Below are 19476 nucleotides of genomic sequence, written 5' to 3' on the forward strand. Positions count from 1 at the left end.
ATATACCTAACCAAGTATTTAGAGGCACAGGTTTAAATTAATAGGTAATAATGAAATAATGAAACAAAGAAGGATAAATATGTTTATTCCGAAAGTAAGAAAGGTACAAATCTATGGGACGAAATATATCATTTTGTAATTAACAATAAATATTTTTTATCTTTATCATAAGTATAGTTTCGACACTAACAACGCTAATAGGATCATGCATATATGTGTCACAATGTTAGCTCTTGTAAGGCTTCCTATACCACACTCCGTTATGTTTCTTTCCTGTAAACAAGAATGAAATTATTTAATCTCAACCATAATTTCTTAACATGCTTTGTGGAACACAATGCAGTCAATCAATATTCTATCTACCTTGTCATGATAAGTGTAACATCCTTCCAATGGTCTTCGAGGTAACCTTCCTAAGTCTAGTTTGTGACACGGTTCGCTACTCTTCCGGGATGCCGGAGTTGGTATCGGTTCTATCTTTGGTGGCTCCTTACAACCATCGTACGTCCACGGCCCCTTTTCAAGCACCACTAACAATAGATTGGTCTTTGTAACCAGTGTAGCCCAATATGGTGGGTTACATTTATCTTCTTCACCATTTACAACGACATACAATCCCGTGGAGTCTAAGAAGTGTGACTGGTTCAGTATGTATAATGTGATGCTGTGATCGCAAGAAAACACTTTCTCGTCTTCCTTTTCTTTGGGCTCTTTGGTTTCATTTTTGATTGGTGGAACGTTGGTTGTCGTACTTTCGTACGAATTTGATTCTGTTTCTGTTTCTATTTCTAGGAATTCGGAATCATCTGCCACTGTAATAAAGATAATATGTTTTATAAAAATGACGATCGCTATAATGCACAGTTGTTTCAAAATTGTTTTATTTTTTTTTTTGTTATTTAACGACGATATTTAACGGAATAATTAGACGGCCCATCTGACGTTAAGTAAAACACATCGCTTGGATCAAAGTATCATTTCACAGTGTATAATACTTGCTTGATGCTTTGTGCCTGACAACTTGAGGCATAGGTTTTAACTTTTAAGCCTCATGTGCCAGTAATTTCAACAATAACTAAACCCTTCAGATAGGAAATGCTGTTGGACGAGCTTCGTCCCAAAAAGCTCTACGGGTATTAAAAATAATAAAAATAGTAATTTTAATTTCCTTTAATGAAGTTTGCATGTACCACAGCATTCTGTGGTGGTGTCTTTCTCAAACACAACAACAGTTGGCCCGTAAAAGTAAAAGCAAATATATGTATACTAACCGTAATCGTACACTTTGTGGATGCTCACTGCATATGTATGGTTAATGCAATTAAAAATATTAAATATTCCTAAAAAGGCCTCAACTAACAACCATTTGAAGAAATTCGATACAACACGTAAGGGCTGAAAAAGAAATGCAAAATTAGATTAGATTAGAGAAACATATATTTTACTACATAATGTTTGCTTTTGGTCATATAAATCTAAGACTTTTGGTACTCGTATTTTAGACAAATTAAAATAAAGACACGTATAATGTTTTTGTTGTTTAGTTTAGCAAGTACCTATACTAATATTATAAAGCTGAAGAGTTTGTTTGTTTGTTTAATTGATTGAACGCGCTAATCTCAGGAACTACTGGTCCGAATTAAAAAAAAATTTCTGTGTTAGATAGCCCATTTATCGAGAAAGGCTATATATTATCCCCGTATTCCTACGGGAACGGGAACCACGCGGGTGAAACCGCGCGGCGTCAGCTAGTTGAGTATACTTACTGTGTCTACAGAGAAACCACAATTAGCATCAGAGACTTCTCGTATGCTATCAGGGCACAGAGCTTGATAGTTAAACACCTCCGTATACTCGAACACATTTTTCTCAACGAAGGATTGCATCACTTGCTGCGTATGCTTTCCAGTCCCCACTGATCCGAAGAACTGGCCCACATCCTTACTGTCTTTGCTCATTACTACGTATCCCGAGCTATCTATGACATAGCAATCGTAGTTACTATCCTCGTCACATTTTAACTCGCCCTGAAAATAAATCAATTTGTAGTTAAATTGAAAAGCGCACAAAATATTTACTCTAAAAAGTTGTACTGCAAAACTTTGACACAAAATAGAAATATTCTAAAAATTAATTTTAGATTTATGGTCAATCCTTTCCTGGTTGGCTAGATTTGCATGAAAAACCTATATATAACCGGGATTGTCCTAAATAATTGTGGCAATGTGGTCCTATTTTTGTAAGCAGTAACAGCGGCAGTATTTTCGTATGTAGTTTTACTTACTAGTAGTATACATATTATACTATTGTGAATTTAGTGACAGAATAAGCCATGAGGGAAATAATACCCTGATGAACTACCGGGATGTCTGGTTAAACCTTTGTAGCAGTTTATCGTGTCTATTAAAGATTACCTGCGACGCTTATATTAATTTGTAGAATGTCATAAATTATAACAATTATTATCGAATGGTAAACTTTTGATTTTGAAGCTTTTAAGTTATATTGCGAATATAAATTAACCCAGTCTTGTAATTGAAGAGCGACTGTTTTCGATGTTTAAAAATATTCTGAATCTTCTAAATTCAGTCCTAAACAGACATGACTATTTAGAGTGTATTTCCTTATTGTTGTTTTTCAAGCGCAATTTTGAATAATCTAACGTGGTACATCTGAACCCAAACGCGAAATATTAGGAAACAGGAAGGAAGCAAAACCACTTTGATTACTATGATAATAAGTAAATACGTTAACGTCTATGAGGGCCTAAGTCATACCTTTGTACTCTCGGTCATTTTAAAAAATATATCTTGAAAATTAGAAAACATATACTGGAAGCCAACAACCGCCGCAGGAGTCTTCGAATCTCCATCCTTGTAGAATATAGCATAGCTAGCTGTAATAATAATGTCTCCATCTTTGTTAGCAACAGGTGGTCGCGATTTAATAATTTTATCTAGCACGGGGAGTTTTGTGGCTATCACCAGGGACTCTTTATCTATCATATGTTGTAAAACTGCGCCTTTGTACCAGGTCTCTTCGATTGCGTTGTAGTAATGGTCACCGAACACTCTGAAAAAGTTCACAACATATAAGATTAGCTCATCGTTCTAAACATGCAATAAAATCACCACCACGTTAGAACTACATACTTTCCAGGATATTCTTTCATTCTATTTCCTTCTTTATCAACCTTTTCGTTTTTAGTGTCATCATAAATATAATGCCATCGAGTCATTCCACTAGATGTAGCAATAAAGCGAACGCTCACGTTGTATTTCTCAGCCAAACGTCTTTCTTCATCAGTGGCTTCCCAAGTTCTGAAGTAAGGAGTTGAAAGTTTTGCATCAAAAACTAATTGTTTCACTAAATCTTCGTTGCAGTAGTAATCATCTCGCCCCAGTGGCGTTGTGCTACAGTGTTCTGTCAACAGTAAATAAATGTAAGTGTCTTATAAAAAGTATTATTAATACAATTCTTTTCAAAATCAAAATCAAAATCAAAAATCATTTATTTCAAGTAGGCTCACATTCTACCACCGGTTCGGAAATCAGGTTCTGCTGAGAAGATACCGGCAAGAAACTCAACAGTTGCTCTTTTGAAAAAGTCATACAGTATTATAATTTACAATTGATAACAATTACTGTTTATATTTCTTATAGTTTTACTTCCTGTGTGAAGGTGGAAGCTGATCCAACGGGCTCCAAGCATCTTTATCATTGAGGAACTCTTTAATGTTGTAGTACGCTCGACTAAGTAAATGTTTTTTAACACATTGCTTAAAGCTATGCATTGGCATGTCCATCACAGTTTCTAAGTATATTTAAGTGTAACTAGATGCTTTGTTTGAAAAATTATTCTTTCCTTCTAGATTTTAGGTCTAGAATATGGAATAAATCAATGTCTGTATATTCTCATACTAATAAATATAATTACCATTAACGTCAAATTCAACACTTGGTGCTTGTTCTCCATATTGTTTTTTGGTTATATCTATTTCATTTCTCGATATATTCACTAAAAATTTAAAAATTTCGATCTCTGCATTTTGCGATTCATGGCCCTCTAAGTAATGGTATTTGCAGTAGACCCTGTAATATTTTAGTCTGTAAGTTTTACATAATCTACTTGAAATTCAAGGTACACAATAGGTAGAAAATAAACTTATTAATAATATTATTACCAATCCGGATGAACTCTATAAGCAAAATCGAAGTATGTGGTAACATTAACACCGACAAGCTCTTGTCCTTGTTTCGCCTCAAGGGGATTATCTTTTAACATAAGTTCTGTATCTCCATATCCCATGGGTAAAGATATACCCATCGAAAATGGAGTGCCTTCCAATTTGTTGAAAAAGTAATCGTGTTTCACGCGCGCAATCCTCCTGAGAACAGAAAACATGGAATATTGTTTACAGTTTGTATTTATATTTATTACACTTTTTGGAAATAATTCTATTTACCTTACAGGTAATGTATATGTCCATAATGAATTTGAAAAATAATAATTATTGAAGAATATTTTCAAGGTACATTCTACAGCAAGATGTCAGATTCTCGTGTAGATTAGCAAAGTTTTATTATTCAGTGTAGATGATTAATAAATTAAACAATTAACGTAAAGTAACACCTGCTTACAATTACCTCATATTGTCATAATGGTATAGAACCTCAACCTCCATCATACTGCCCTCGCGTGCATTGACCAAATTCTCCCTCAATAATTTGATCTTGTCTCCCAGCTCTCTAGGTCCTTTCCCATCATCTACTTGTTCCACTTCAACGAAATCGACACTATTATAATTCTTTTGAAGTTCCTTGTTGATCTAAAAATAAAACCTTACTTGAAAATAGATCAATCATAATAATGTACCAATGTCCTCTATAGGATGTCTTTGGATAAGAAAAAGCTGAATATATACTGCTACTCGTATTTCCTAGAAATCGAGAAAAAAATAATCATCATCATCATTATACAGACGTCTCTTGCTAGACACAGTCATTTAAGGACTTCAAAACACCGTCTTAAGCCGCCTGCATCCAGCGGCTTCCTGCAATCCGAGTCATCCGTCCACCTAGTAAGGTGAATGAAACAAGCCAACGTCTACCGTCCAACTTCTCATCAAATTATGTGTCCCTTTTTTTACTTTAGTTATGTTAGTAACTTCGGATCATTTGCGGATTTGCTCATTTCTGATACGATCAGAGATACTCCGCGTAGCTCCATCGCCTGCTGAGTGACTGCTTTCTTACGAAGCCCATAGTTATCTAACTACGAGTATGAGATTAAAGTGATGAATATAAAATAGGTACTTACGCTAGTAATTAGCAGCGGGTGTAACAGCAAGTATCCGTTGTTGCTCACAATGAATGAATATCCATTGACGCCAAGCTGTAACCAAACAACTCAAAATATTTCTAAGTACCTAGTTATTAAAAGCATATACTTGAGTCACTTCGTAGAGCATGCAAGAATTACATTCTACGAGTACGTACTCGTATTTTTTTTTGTTATATCATCCAGGGGTTATCGACGAAGCAGTCTATGTTATAGGTGTTGAGCCCCAGAAGCCTGTACAACTACACACTATACAATCTCTATCACCAATAGCTCCACTACTACTTCGTAATACGGTAGTTGATTCATATCAAATTTAATATAAACAATATTAATTTTGTGTAGTACTAGGACTAAGGGTCCGAAATATATCCATATCAAATAATAAAAGTTAGGGATTTCATAGAAAACTTAACCTGAAAATTATGTATTTAATAAATTTTTCAAAAGTAAAAAAGCTGTCGTCCATTCTGTGACGTCACGATGTTACTTGATGTCACTTAAGGAATTAAAGTTTGCTTGCCGTTTATTTCTTTGGTGACATTTTTAACTAATTAATTATTACTTTGTCAAACATTCACTTTGGTTAAGGTTTAGTGTTAACGTGATGTCGTGAAACACTTAAAATATAGACATCATGGCCGATAGCGTTTTGGCTTCAGGATATTGTCAAAAAAAATAAAAAAAAAATATGTATTCGTCTTAAAAAAAGTATCAACTAACCTATTTTCTTTTTAACTTCTAGTATCTAGTAGTAAATAGAAGTATCTTTGTTTCTCTCTTTTACTACTAGTGTCGTAAGTATTCTCTGTATACAAACCTGATGAGGTTGTGCGAGCTTAGCAATGCTGTCTATAGGCACATCGGTACCAGCGACCCCCAACAGTAAAGCGTTATTGCCATTCTTGTCTGTCTTGTCAAACGCAGGTATTGCCACTGACGTCACCAGTTTGTCTTCATCCGGCTACAAAATATTATTTTGATCATTGAATAAAAGTTCTGCAGTCTTGTTGATATACTGGTTGTCTATGCAGGTTTTTTTATATTTTTTTACACATATACACAACACAAACCACAGATGGTTTCACTGTGAAAAAAAATGATTAGCGGGTAGTAAAACAAACAGCATAATCATTGTGTGAGTATTGCGAACCGCTGCTGCGAAAAAGTCCCAAAAAGTATTCATTCAATTTCCGCCTATGCACATTCGTAAATATACTCGCATTTTTAAAAAGATTTTTGACCGTGTCCGGACGAGCGTTAAAAAAAGTTAAAATAATAAAGTACAGCCTTCGCTTACCATATCGCTTCCAATTTAAATTCGAATTTCAAAAATGCTTGTAAAGTCTCATTCAAATAATTAATTTTGACTTTGAGTTTACTTGGAATCTTGAGGATGGGTTCAACTTCAATGCCTGTATCGGGCTATGAAGTATAGAGTTTTTCTTGTACCCCTGGGGAGCACCTTTAACCGCCGGGCCCGGTCTGTGCCCGGTCGCAAAAGCCGTTCTTAGCTGACGTCTACTATCTATAAACTACCTCCCTACCAAATTTCATCTTTGTACGGTCAAGCGGTTTTTGGGATTTCCTGATGAATGACCTTTCGCATTTATATATAAAGATTAAGATGAAACTGAAACAAATCTAATTAAATAAAATAAAAGATTAATTTTTTTAAATTACCTACTTAATTTAATAACTGAAAACATAAAAAAAGATTTGTTTTCCGCTTCAAAAACTAATAAATATTACGTTTTCCTTTATAAAGGAAGATACTTAACAAAATAACCAAGTAAAAAACGCGGAAATGCAGCCAGTATTCTTGCCACCATTCCACGTGGGCATGATTTGTATAGTTATTAGGATAAGTTAGCTTAAGTTCCTTATTGTATTCTTTCTCAATAAATAATAAATAAATATACTTAAACAATACACATCACTATCTATATGAGTAAAAGTAGAACGCAATAAAAATTATGTAAAATAGGTTTATAACGAAAAACCCAACATAAAAAGCTCAAGGTAAAGAATCTCTTTATTTCAACTGTAATTATGAAAAGCTCGTACCGCAGTAGGAAGACGAGAGCCACTCGGCGCATTTTGCCGTTTTCTTTTTATGAGGAGCACGTGTCTAGAAATAATTGGATTCGCACTTACGAAGCGCCTTTGTTGTCGCGTCAATTCAAACTTCAAACGAACTACTTTTCAAGTTCTTTTTTATGTGACAAAGAACAATTGCGAAAGATCAGAAAGCAGGTTCAGGGAATTGATTTGTCGAATCAAATCTGCTTCGCTTATTTACAAGTTAAGTACTTTGAACAGTCAAGTTTAATGTCTTTCAATATTTCGATAGTTTCTGTAAAATTTTATCCCAAAATCTGCATATGCACAATCTATACTTACTAATATTATAAAGCTGAAGAGTTTGTTTGGTTGAACCCGTTAAACTCAGGAACTACTGGTCTGATTTGAAAAATTCAGTTCAGTGTTAGATATTTATCGAGGAAGGCTATAGGCTATATTTTATCCCCGTATTCCTACGGAAACGGGAACCTCGCGGGTGAAACCGCGTGGCGTCAGCTAGTCCATATAGTAAATTAGTATAAAGTCTAACTAAACAACTAACCTGGCTACTAAACACAACCAAACAAACACAGTACAAACATCATTCGAGTCAGGTGTCAAGTAAATCCGCACGAACTGTACTACTCTATACTATTATTAGTAAGAGATAAAGTTTGTGGTATTATAGGGTGTAATCTCATGGATTTACTGTACCGATTTTGAGAATTCTTTTACCACTAAAGCCACGTTATTGGTGAGTGTCATAGGCTATACTATCCCTACGGGATACGGGAACTACACGAGGCTTTACTTTAGTTTAAACTAATTTTACTTGATACGAATAGGTACGTCATACGGAAGCTACATAGATTTTAAAAATTCTTTCACTTTTCGAAAGCTACATTATTAGCGAGTTACCAGCTATATTTATCCCCATATTCGTACGGGAGTGGGAGCCATGCGATTAAAATCATGAGAGTGTGCTAGTAAGTTTTATATAACAAGTAATGTCACATCAATATTTAGTACTTCATTTAGATTACAACACAGTAGAATCGCCTAATTACTTCCTTACATTAAACAATTAACTCCAGAAACAAAGTAATTAGAACTAAATCAATTAAAACTTTATAATTGTGTAACTTTGAAACTTACCTTCTCGACGTCTTTGCTCACATCCCACTTCTTAGTTCTCTGTGGAAAGAGGTAAAATTTTATTTAACTATATAATTACTGTGTGTGAGAAAGAAACAAAGTTAATAAAATTAAAAATTAAAGTTGAATATCCTGAAGGCCATAAAATTAGCTAGAATAACGACTTGCTTTTATTTCAGAAATTCTTTCCATAATAACAGAAAAGTCCAAATGGTGTTGCAATAATATGTGAGCTAGATTTTAGAAACTTGTTTTTTTTTTATTTTAATATAAAAAATGTGTTGTAAAAGGAGCTTGTTGTCTTACACCGATTTTAGCTTTCAAATGACAAAAACAGCATCGAAATCGGTCCATCCGTTTGAGAGCTACAACGTCACACAAATACATCGACGTCAAACTTATAACACCACTCTTTTTGCATCGGGGGTTGAAAAATAAACTATATGTTTTACTCTCTAGATTTATAAAAAAAATAATATACCACAAATCATACAAATAACGAAAGTTACTATAATGTTTCATTAACAAAGTAGTTATTTTAATTAAATTATTGACGGTTTCTAAATTGTTTTTTTTAAAAAAAAAGAGTACTGTTTACCAACAAACAAATTTAAAATGGGGGTATAAATCACTAGTCATTTCATACCTAATAATAATTATAATTAATATGGTCTAAAATGAATGAAAATAAATTTGATTAATAAGCTTAGAACAATAAGATATAGTTAATATATTATAAATAACATTTTATAAGCAAACCATACATAATTTAAAATAAATAAGTTATGAATTGACATGATTTTCTACCTTCATTTCTAATTTCTTTGTTGGTAAACAGTACTCATAAAGAAAGGTTGTGGTATAGTGAAGGTAAGTATTGCTTGAATATGTTACTCGTAGGCTTTACTATACGTCTACGGCGTAGCGTTGTAGCGATCGTAGATCCGCGGTTCATAGCCTGGGGGTAATTGTCGGGGGTAAAACGCTATTCTGAGGGGTAATGAGCTACTATTAGATAACAAAGAGCATACCAACAACCGGACCATTACCGAAGATAAAAGCATTCGCAAGTTTTTAATGTTAGAACTTTTTTATAGACCGTACTTAAGTACATTTTGATTAGATGAGAAACCACTGACGTAGTAAATACGTTGACCTACGAGTACCAAAAATGATTAAAAAATGTATTTAACAATCATAGAAATATGATGATGCAGGGATAGATGATAACAGCTGCTTCCACTCCTGAACATTATTAATAATCCAGTCATCTTAACCAAAAATTAGTCAACCTCTAAATGAGACAGAGCGAGTTTTTCAAAAACGCATTATAAATCTTTAAAACAAAATTTGTGGGTGACACTACCATTTATAGCACGATCAATAAAATTATTGCCATTTTCGCAAAATATTATTTTTACGACCGTAAATTCATTTATAGAATACCTTAGACGCGGCTACAAGGTTAAAGACTTAAGACAAGTTTTACTTGTAGATAACCAAAATACGTTTTACGAGTTTCGTAGAACTTTCAGCTTACTATCCTCCTCTCATTACGATCAAACCCTTACTAGATATCAATATGTATTAATAATATTACATTACTTCAAATTAATACAAAAATAAATACAAATTCATTTTATGTCTTTCAACTTTCACATATAGAATTTCTGACATTTAGCAAACTCAAATGATATCTACTAAGATAGGTAGATAAACGTAGTTACTCTTGTTACGAAATGTTATTTGCTTCTCGAACTTCGCCTCGTTATTACTCGGAAAAGCAATAATAATTTGCCATCAGTTGCGAACGTACAGCAAAGTACATATTGATCCAGTTAGTAACCTTGTTTTGAACAAGTTTACCTAAACTTCGGGTAACGGTATAAAGTAGGTACAACAGGGATATTCATTTATTCAAACACGCAAGGTTGGCGCTACTTCTTCAGTCAGAGTATGTATGGCTATTAAATATTTACCACTCTAAGGCACGAGAATAGGTTTCTGTTTATCATGGCCTTAGAATTTTGATCCTTTTACTTACATAAAAAACAAATAGAGTTCTATTTATAAACTATAAGTTTGTTGAAAATGCTGTAATTTATCCATTTAAATGATTATATTTCTTCGATGAGTTTTATGCTAAACAACCGTCTGAACACCGCCATTCTCTATGCAAAGATCTGCCCCCCTAGCCAAGTGGCACGTCGATTGTCTTTCTACGATCACTAACGCTTCGAAAACTAGAAAGATGTATTGAAATGACAGATCTTGATCACGTGACATCTTTCTAGTTTTTGAAGTGTTAGCGATCGTAGAAAGAGAATCGACGTGCCACTTGGCTAGGGGGGCCGTATTTTATTCTAGATAATAAGTGCCGTTTTCTGGATCATTAACAGTGATTATGCAAAATTTCATGATGAGCCGATAAGGAATCAAGTGAAACTGTACACAACAACCTGCCTCAGTGCGAAAAATGCTCAGAACATCGTGAAAGCCTAGCTAAAAATCTCATCTATACTATAACAATCTGATTTATACTATAATATTATAAGGAGTTTAGTTAGTAGAGTGTCTGAGGTTCTAACAAACTCACAAACTAAAACCGCGGCTAGCCTAATAATAGGTCAGCCTATAGAATGGGTGTATTCCCAATAAAACTTGCGAAATCTTTAATTGAGCCTCAATAGCTCAACGGTAAGAGCGATCATACTCACCACCGAGGGGTGGTGGTTCGATCCCCGCCCCGTTGGTCTATTGTCGTACCCACTCCTAGCACAGTCTTTCCCGACTAGTTGGAGGGGAATGGTAATATTGATCATATTTAAAAATATGGCAAATATTCTTTAAAAAAAAAATTAACAAGAATAAAACCTTAGAAGCCTTACCGTATCATCGATGTTTGCATGTGTCCAAGTAGGGGGTGGGTCTTTGCCTTCCAAGATCATGGGGCGAGCAATGACCTTGATGTACTTTAGCACCTGCTGCTGAACCTCTTCCACTGAATGGATATGCACGAAGTAACCTTAAACAAATAATATCAGATTTACTAACTACCAAAATCACAGACCTCCCATCTAATCTAAACCAATAATCTAATAGTTGATCTCACTACACTGTCGCGCGAGCGGCGAGACGAGCCGCAAGGCGAAGTACACGGCGATTTCGAGACGATGTACGAGGCGTGAGTGTAATAGCTCGTATTTTTTAGATTAAGCGAAATTTGCATTGAAAATATATTTATATCCTTGTTTAACACAGGAGTTTTGTCGAAAGAAACCATGATTCCTGCGAGATTTGCGAAAAATTGGTTGTAATGATGGTATGAACTCTTTCACGCAAAAACTACTGAATGAATTTGGTTGTTGTTTGGAAAAAATGTGGAAACCACAACTTTACGTAAACGAAGTCGCGGCCTAGTATTCTAAAAAACTTAAAGTTAAAAGTATTCTAAATCGTTTTAGAAAAAATAATTGCATTAGCAAAGTAAATCAAACACAACACTATTACCTCTGTTAAGACACGCCATCCACTGTATTTCACGGACATTAGTCACCTCTTTACCAATAAGATATGTGAACACTCTCACTGGTATGTAAGTCTTATTATCGACCACTTCTCTGTTATGCTCCTCAAACACCTCCGTTAGATTTCCAGGCACGTAGTCTGTTATCAGCATCACCAACTGATTACATCCTTGAGTACTGCTCACATTACACTGCTTCCTTTCCCTTTCCTGATAAAATATAATAGAACAGTATATAGATTAGTTAACTATAACGAGCATCAATTGTTTGAGGGATCAACAAATCTGTATTTTTTTATGTACAAATAATTCAGTGAGTTAAAAGACTCAAACTCCATAAGTTTCCAGGATTCGAAAGAAGTTTGAACCGTCTAAGGAAAAAAAATAGCCATTTGACTAATATTTCTCCTTTCCTGCCAATTTGTCGAAAATATGTCCTATTAATATTACACTCTATTTAAAAAATACCTAATTGTAAGCCCAATACTTTAGTTATCTCAGAGGGATCAAAATTCAAGCGAAAACGGACACTCTTCTCGCGGGCGAAATCCCACTTCTGGTCCTTCTCAATTTATACGTATGAAATACAAAAATTACGAAATGAAATAGTTAGATAGTTGATAATTGAAAACCTTACTCATATTTTCCCACTACTCCTAAAAATATACTCCTAATAGGTAATTTATCAGGTGCAAGTATAATAATTTGTATTCCAGTTTAGGGCTATCATTAAAGAAGAACAAAGTGCGAAGTCTGATTAAAGGGCTAAAGAGTGAAATCTCACTTTGCGAGATAATTAAAGCAATTACCACCCTAAGTAAGATAAACCCTTGATTGACTACGGCAATTTATAGAGACACGTCCTTTGACCTTGTCACTTTGATAATGGCAAGGGCGTTGATTAAAATGGAGACAGGATTATAACTTTAGAGCTTTGTAAAAAGAAAGATTTTCTTTTTTTCTATGGTTGATAGATGAAATGTAATAAGAGCTACCTAAATTAAATAATGAATTGTCTGTTTTGATTCTAACAACGTATACCTATTACGACTATACATTTACAAACACAAAAGCGAGTTCTTCATTATCTGTACTCAGTACTAATATTATAAAGAGAGAAAGTTTGTGGTATTGTAGGGGGTAATCTCTGGATCTACTGAACCGATTTTGAAAATTATTTTACTACTAAAGAACTTTTTAGAAAGCCACGTTATTTGTGAGTGTCATAGGCTTTATCATACATTTTATCCGAGTATTCTCACAGGAACAGATACCACGCGGGTGAAACCGCGGGGCGTGAGATTTGAAGCATACAAAAATGCAAACCAATTCGATCTATGAACAAGATCTGATTTGTATGAACTTTATCTTTTAATCTATACTAATATTATAAAGCTGAAGAGTTTGTTTGTTTACTTGAACGCGCTTATCTCAGGAATTTCTGGTCCAATTTTAAAAACTCTTACAGTTTTAAATAGCCCATTTAACGAGGCTCTTTTCTCTATAGACTATATATTATTCCCGTAGTAGTATTATAAATAAGAGGCTCACCTCCTTAAGAGTCTTAAAAGCTTTAATATAGGCCGTCGTGAGATTAGCGTTGCCTTCCAATGTTACTTTTGGTTTTTTACCGTCTTCCAGTGGTTCGAGAGCATCTGTTATTGTCGCCACATTCTCCGGCGTCGCTTGTACTAGGCCTTTGAAACAGTCCACCACTTCCAATATCGTGGAATTAAACTTGTACACGTTAACATAATCGTTGTTAGACAAAGTGGCTAATAAAGCGTCCAACGTCCTCCTCGCTACATAGTTTTTAAATCCCGTCATTGAACCAGAGACGTCGAAGAGAACGATCACATCTTTGGAACATGTCGCCGCTTCTATGTACCAAGACTTGACTCTGCAGTCATACGTGTCGGCTCCACCCTTCTTCCATGGCATTCCGGGGTAAAAACGCAATACGCCGTGTGCACTTCCAAAATACTGCCACACCAGTGATGGATCAGACTTGTAGTTGTTTATGAAAACTTCGTCCAATTGTTTCGACCATAATATTGCGTTTAGTGCGGCAGTCTCTATAAATGTGTAATTCATTAGTAAATTTCCTCTCAGCTTTGAAAAATATACAATCTAGCAATACAGCTTGTCACAACTCTGTTAAATCTATACTAATATTATAAATCTGAAGAGTTTGTTTGGTTGAATGCGCTAATCTCAGAAACATTTGGTCCGATTTGAAAAATTCTGTCAGTCTGTCAGCTTATTTATCGAAGAAGGCTAGAAGGCATATATTATCTCCGTATACCTACGGGAACGCGAACCACGCGGGTGACACCACGCGGCGTCAGCTAGTCATGAAGCAAATGAAACATTGTCATGTATTGACTATACTGAAGCCCCGCTAGTAGAACTAGTAAATGAAATATAGATTCTATGGTGAAACGTTGTAGATTGGACTATTCGACTAAATAATTTATTCATCGCCATTCTTCTCAGTCGATGGACATACACTGCTGAACGTAGGCTTCTTGCAAGGACTTCCAAACACCACGATAAACACCAGTGGCGTAGCGTGCCTTGGAAGCGGCCCTGTATCAAAATTAGTTGGAGGGCGGGGGCAGGTTAAAGATTTCTCACTAAAGAAACAAACATGCTTGCTATTGGGATATTTAGCATGTTTCCATTTTTAGACTGAAAAAAATATTGCTTTTTTAATATTTATATTCTATTATAGATTTATTTCCGTGAAGCACCAGATTAAGTTTATTTACTTTCACATGTAAGGGGCCTCTGTAGTCTGGGGGCCTCGTATCATTGTCGTATCATTGATACGGCGGTAGCTACGCCCCTAATATAGACCTTGTACCGCCATCATCCAGGGGCTACCTGTTACCTACTTGATTTCTTCGGTCCACCTAGTAAGGGGTCGACAAATACTACGCTTTTCGTAATCCATTACCTTGATAATAAATGTTTGTTGGAACATGGATGCAACTTGTGCTTGTATTTACATTAATATCATAAAAATGGGAATCTTTCTCCAATGACACGTCTTTGTAGTGCGGGTTGTTTAGTGCGAATTTAGGTATTTCGTCGGCCCCTTCAATCTTAGTGCCATGTTCGTCGTAAAACTGCGAATATTTGGCCGAGCAATATGTATAATCTGTTCTATTGTCGTACACAAACTCAGCCGCAAGGCGTTCTGCTGTTGCATGGATACACTGTGAAAAAACATAAAATTAAAAAAGGTTCTAATAAAATTGATTATTGTATGATTTTACAATAAACTTACCAAATGCTCTTTTAAAAGATATACAGGGTGCTCGGGAGTATTTCCCATAACTTCAAGGTGTTGACAAGTCCACTTCCGAAATGCATAACTATTCTCTTTTTTAATTTAAAAGAATCTTTTTGTATTTGAAAAAAAGTAATTCGAGTAATTCCGACTATCCATGTAACACGCCTTTATCTATCCTTGCATTATAAAATACGTAGATAATCGTAGTGGTAAGACTGTGGATATCGACGAGATATTGCAACTGGCACTCCGCACTTCACTAGTAAGCTACTTCATGATATTTATCAATGAATAAGTTTGGCTAGGTCATAATATAAGGATGCGAAGGACACAATTTAGGATATATTTACAAAGAAATATTTTTACTCATTACAGAATACATTTTCCATAGGGTTCATAAAATATTCATTATAGAACACATTTTCCATAGGGTTCATTTACACGAGCAGCATGTTGCCAACGGCAGAGGCAACTGCTTCCGACTACTGCAGTGGGGGTCTTCGTCATTTTTAATTAACTTTCCAAAAATATAACCCAGAGTTATGGGAAATACTCCCAAGCATCCTGTATCTATAGTAATTAAACTATGTCATTCTGTTTTCAGAATCGAGTATGTCTAGTAATAGTTACCTTGACAGCATTAATTTTTCTTGTAAGCATCGTACTGACGGAACGCAGTGACGAATCCAAAATCTGTTTACCATCTTTCTTTTTAACACTAGCGTTCATTTGTTTGTATTTCTGTAAATATTAACATTGATTTAATTACGATTATTGATTGATATAACATTATTTAAAACTACCCGAAAATCATGTAACAATGCCTCAAAGTAAATAAAATCTTGCAAAGTCACTTTGCAATTGCACGTTGTAGAGTCAACATCTCCTGAGGATGCTCCGGTTTCGGGGTGAAACGTACGTAGAGAGTATTTTGTCGGACCTGGGTGACGTTGTCGCATGGGTTCGTCGATTTTTCGCGGATGATAGCAAAATAAATAAATCATTATATAATCATGATGAACTTCCGCAAAGTAACGCCTGCTTCTATCCAATATTTAAAAGAGGTTAAATAAAATCTGTTTTTTTTAATTCTTTGAAAGTTAGCTCTTCTAGAATCTCACCAGATGGTAAGTAATGATGCCATATAAGATGGAAGCGGGCATACTACATCACTTACAGGTGAGATTGTAGTCAAGGTAGAGAATAAAAAAAAGAAAAACAAAAAAGGTAGATTTTCCAATATCCAATTCTCTTAAATGAATGATAGTCCCTGAAATACTTTAGGTAAATGAAAGTACCTAAACAACAGCAATTTGATCGCCCTTGGCTACGTGATAGAAATAAATAAACGTAATAACGCTAAAGTATTTACTTACGATCCTGATTTGGTCTGATTTCGTCAGTGATTCGCTCAGACGCCATAACTCTTCTCCTAATGTTCTTGCCCATTCTCTGACCCTAGTTAAATAAAAAGCTATTAAAATCGGCAAATGAAAAAGGCTTGTTATTACACCTATTTTAGCTGTCGATTTTGAATTCGTCAAGACTAAGAACTAGGGTACAAGCTATAATTAAAGAAATATAGCAAGCCTTTATTTTCGACGAAGTATCGAATAACCTAAATTTATTTAAGGAAGGCTAATGAAAACTGGAATTAATCCAGTGAGTTTCATTTCGTAGTTAAGAGTTAATAGCAAATGGTGCCCAAATCTTCGTCTGAAAATATTAAACCTAAGTTTTTAAGATCCTTTCAATATTCCAATAATATTTTTTATATATATTCTAAGTAATACACTTGAAACTTAAGGAATCATCGAGAGATTACTTTTTTTAACACATACTTAGGTTGCAAATACTCAAAACCGACCAAACCTCATAACATGATATCAACTCAAACTTATAGAATCATAAATTTCATACCATCATCAGAAGTTGACTAAGCAAGTAAAGGGTAAATGAAACAGGTTCAAAAAATACTTTTTTAAAACCGCTCTTGTAGGTAAGTAAACACATAATACGTGGTAAAATCTATTAATTAATGTTATCTCTTTTACGCATGAATGAATAGTGTAACAGTATCTTATCTTGAGTCAATCGTTACTGTTCCGATAGTCGTTCCAGTCAATGGACTTATAGCGAAAAGCTTCAACAAATATCTTAAGCTTTCGCTTTTTTTCTGATTGTGTAAGTGCCGTAGACTCCTTATTAAGACCTCAGCGGAGTCACCGGGGGTTTTGGGTGAGCGTATCAGAAGCATCACCTGATGGTGCCCGAAGGCAGAAGCGGAACGAATCTCTAAATGCGTCTTCCTTGAGACTCTGATCTTGGCTTAGGCCTTAGGTTGGTCATTCTTCAGACCGGAATGTATCAGTCTGGGCGCTCCTGAGATCGTGAGTAACAAATCCCACGACCGGGTGACGTCATGAATGGGTTCTGAACGACCTGGAAGGGTTTCAGAATAGCCTTTGGGTGGTGGGCAAACACTACACTAGCGTGTTTACTACATTATTGGACTTAAAAAGTGAAATTGGAGCGGAGTGATAATTTGCTTTTAGCGCAAACCATAGGTTAGAGACGACCCATCACAGACTATTTTAAAAAAATCTATGTTGTTTCTGGCAAAATGTTTTTCACACCTCTCCGACCATAGAGGATGTCTAATTAATTAAAGCAATTAGTTTTAAGTTATCACATCTGTCGGCCGTCTCGAGACACACTCGTTTTTTTGGAAATAAACATTATTAGAAGTTGAAGAGAAGATATAAATGAATATTATAATCCTTAACATCAAAATGAGTTTAGTCACCTAATCTCAAAGCCATCTTCGGAACCAAGTTCAAGTTTATTTTTGTTTTTACGATAGGTAGTCTTTATTCCTCGATACAATTATCGTAAAATTTCAATACGATTCTATTTTGTTAGATAATTTATTATTTATTATGCATATATAGATAGCGGTAGACGTTTAAACTCGAAAACTAAAAATAAAGCTTACGTGTCAGATCTCCAAGCAGGTGCCGGCTCTGGTAGAAGAAGCAGAATAGACAAAACAACTATCTGCATATTGAAGCGATGACTCAGACTCGAGTTAACCTTCGAAGATAAAATTTCACGGCCGCCGTACAAATTAACAGACGACAATATTACTCGTTAAGGCACATCGTTGCGTATCTTCGTTTAAGCTTACAATAATCTAATACCAAAAATACATCCAACCGTATTCAACAACTCTAATAAATGTAAACTCTAACACACACAAAACACTTACATAAATAGAACTATCACAATTAACTATCGAAAAACGCGACAATAAGCTTTCACCGGTGAGAGATAACAAGCAAGGCCACTACGATAGGAAAGATACAAAATGTTTACATTCTAACTCGACGAGGTTATAAATAAATTTATTTATTTTTGGAAGAAAATCCGACGCAAAGTCTGAAGACGGAACTTTTTAGTTAGTTTGTGCGGTGAACTTTTAAATAAGCTCCGCATTTAATCACAACGCGGTTTGGGTGAAGTTTTGTGTGATTCGCGCTAGTTTCGCGGCGCGAACTCGGCGCGATCTTGCCGCGGAGTGGACGCGGCCGGAGCGACGTCAGCCGCGGCGGACGCACGTGCTGCGTCTATTCTGGGCGGGCGGGCAGCGCTCCGCATCGAGCGATCGTGAAGTAGGTCGCTCACTGCTTCGACACACTGCTAAACCGGTTACGGTGTACAAACATTTCAGTCGGCCAATGTTGGTAACAACATCACGACAGCTGTTCGCGATAAGAGCACTTCATGTAGTCATTAATTAACGCGCTTAAGAACTTTCCCTTTTTCAAAAACAAGTATAACGTAGATATTGTATTGTATTGTGAACCGTGACAGGAAATGACCTCTTCCTTCGATTCGGAGGACGTAGTTTCGAATCCGATCCAGGGATGCACTTTTCAGTTATGTGCATTTTAAGAAATTAATTATCAGGTGTCTCAAACTGAGTATTTTGTTAATTTTCTACGTGTGTGTTCATTGGGCCAGCGTGGTAGATTATTATTAGTCTAACCCCTCTCATTCTGAGAGGAGACTTGCGCTCATCAGTGAGCCGAAC

General features: G+C 35.3%; 1 protein-coding gene across 1 annotated transcript; it reads right to left on the reverse strand.

Moving 5' to 3' along the window:
• Nucleotides 1-69: 69 nt before the first annotated feature.
• LOC112044253 (voltage-dependent calcium channel subunit alpha-2/delta-3) lies at nt 70-19013 on the reverse strand. Its single transcript, XM_024080046.2, has 19 exons — nt 18379-19013; nt 16760-16841; nt 16014-16124; nt 15045-15306; nt 13637-14160; nt 12070-12295; nt 11448-11584; nt 8560-8598; nt 6161-6304; nt 5320-5394; nt 4647-4828; nt 4184-4387; nt 3937-4091; nt 3153-3423; nt 2778-3072; nt 1767-2027; nt 1272-1395; nt 364-812; nt 70-273 (listed from the first exon to the last, which is right to left on the reverse strand). The coding sequence occupies exons 1-19, from the start codon at nt 18444-18446 to the stop codon at nt 166-168; spliced, it is 3717 nt and encodes a 1238-aa protein (XP_023935814.1). The 5' UTR covers nt 18447-19013; the 3' UTR covers nt 70-165.
• Between the last annotated feature and the right edge of the window lie 463 nt (nt 19014-19476).

This window comes from Bicyclus anynana, chromosome 1 (genome assembly GCF_947172395.1).
Source record: "Bicyclus anynana chromosome 1, ilBicAnyn1.1, whole genome shotgun sequence".
NCBI classification, from domain to species: Eukaryota; Metazoa; Arthropoda; class Insecta; order Lepidoptera; family Nymphalidae; genus Bicyclus; species Bicyclus anynana.

Bases quoted from the DNA above. Each gene is read 5' to 3' on its own strand.
- LOC112044253 (XM_024080046.2), bottom strand. From the start codon at position 18,446: ATGCAGATAGTTGTTTTGTCTATTCTGCTTCTTCTACCAGAGCCGGCA. The intron at 6,305-8,559 runs GTAAGTTTCAAA...AATATTTTGTAG, and splicing joins TGAGCAAAGACGTCGAGAAG to CCGGATGAAGACAAACTGGT. The intron at 3,424-3,936 runs GTAATTATATTT...TACTGTTGACAG, and splicing joins TGTTGAATTTGACGTTAATG to AACACTGTAGCACAACGCCA.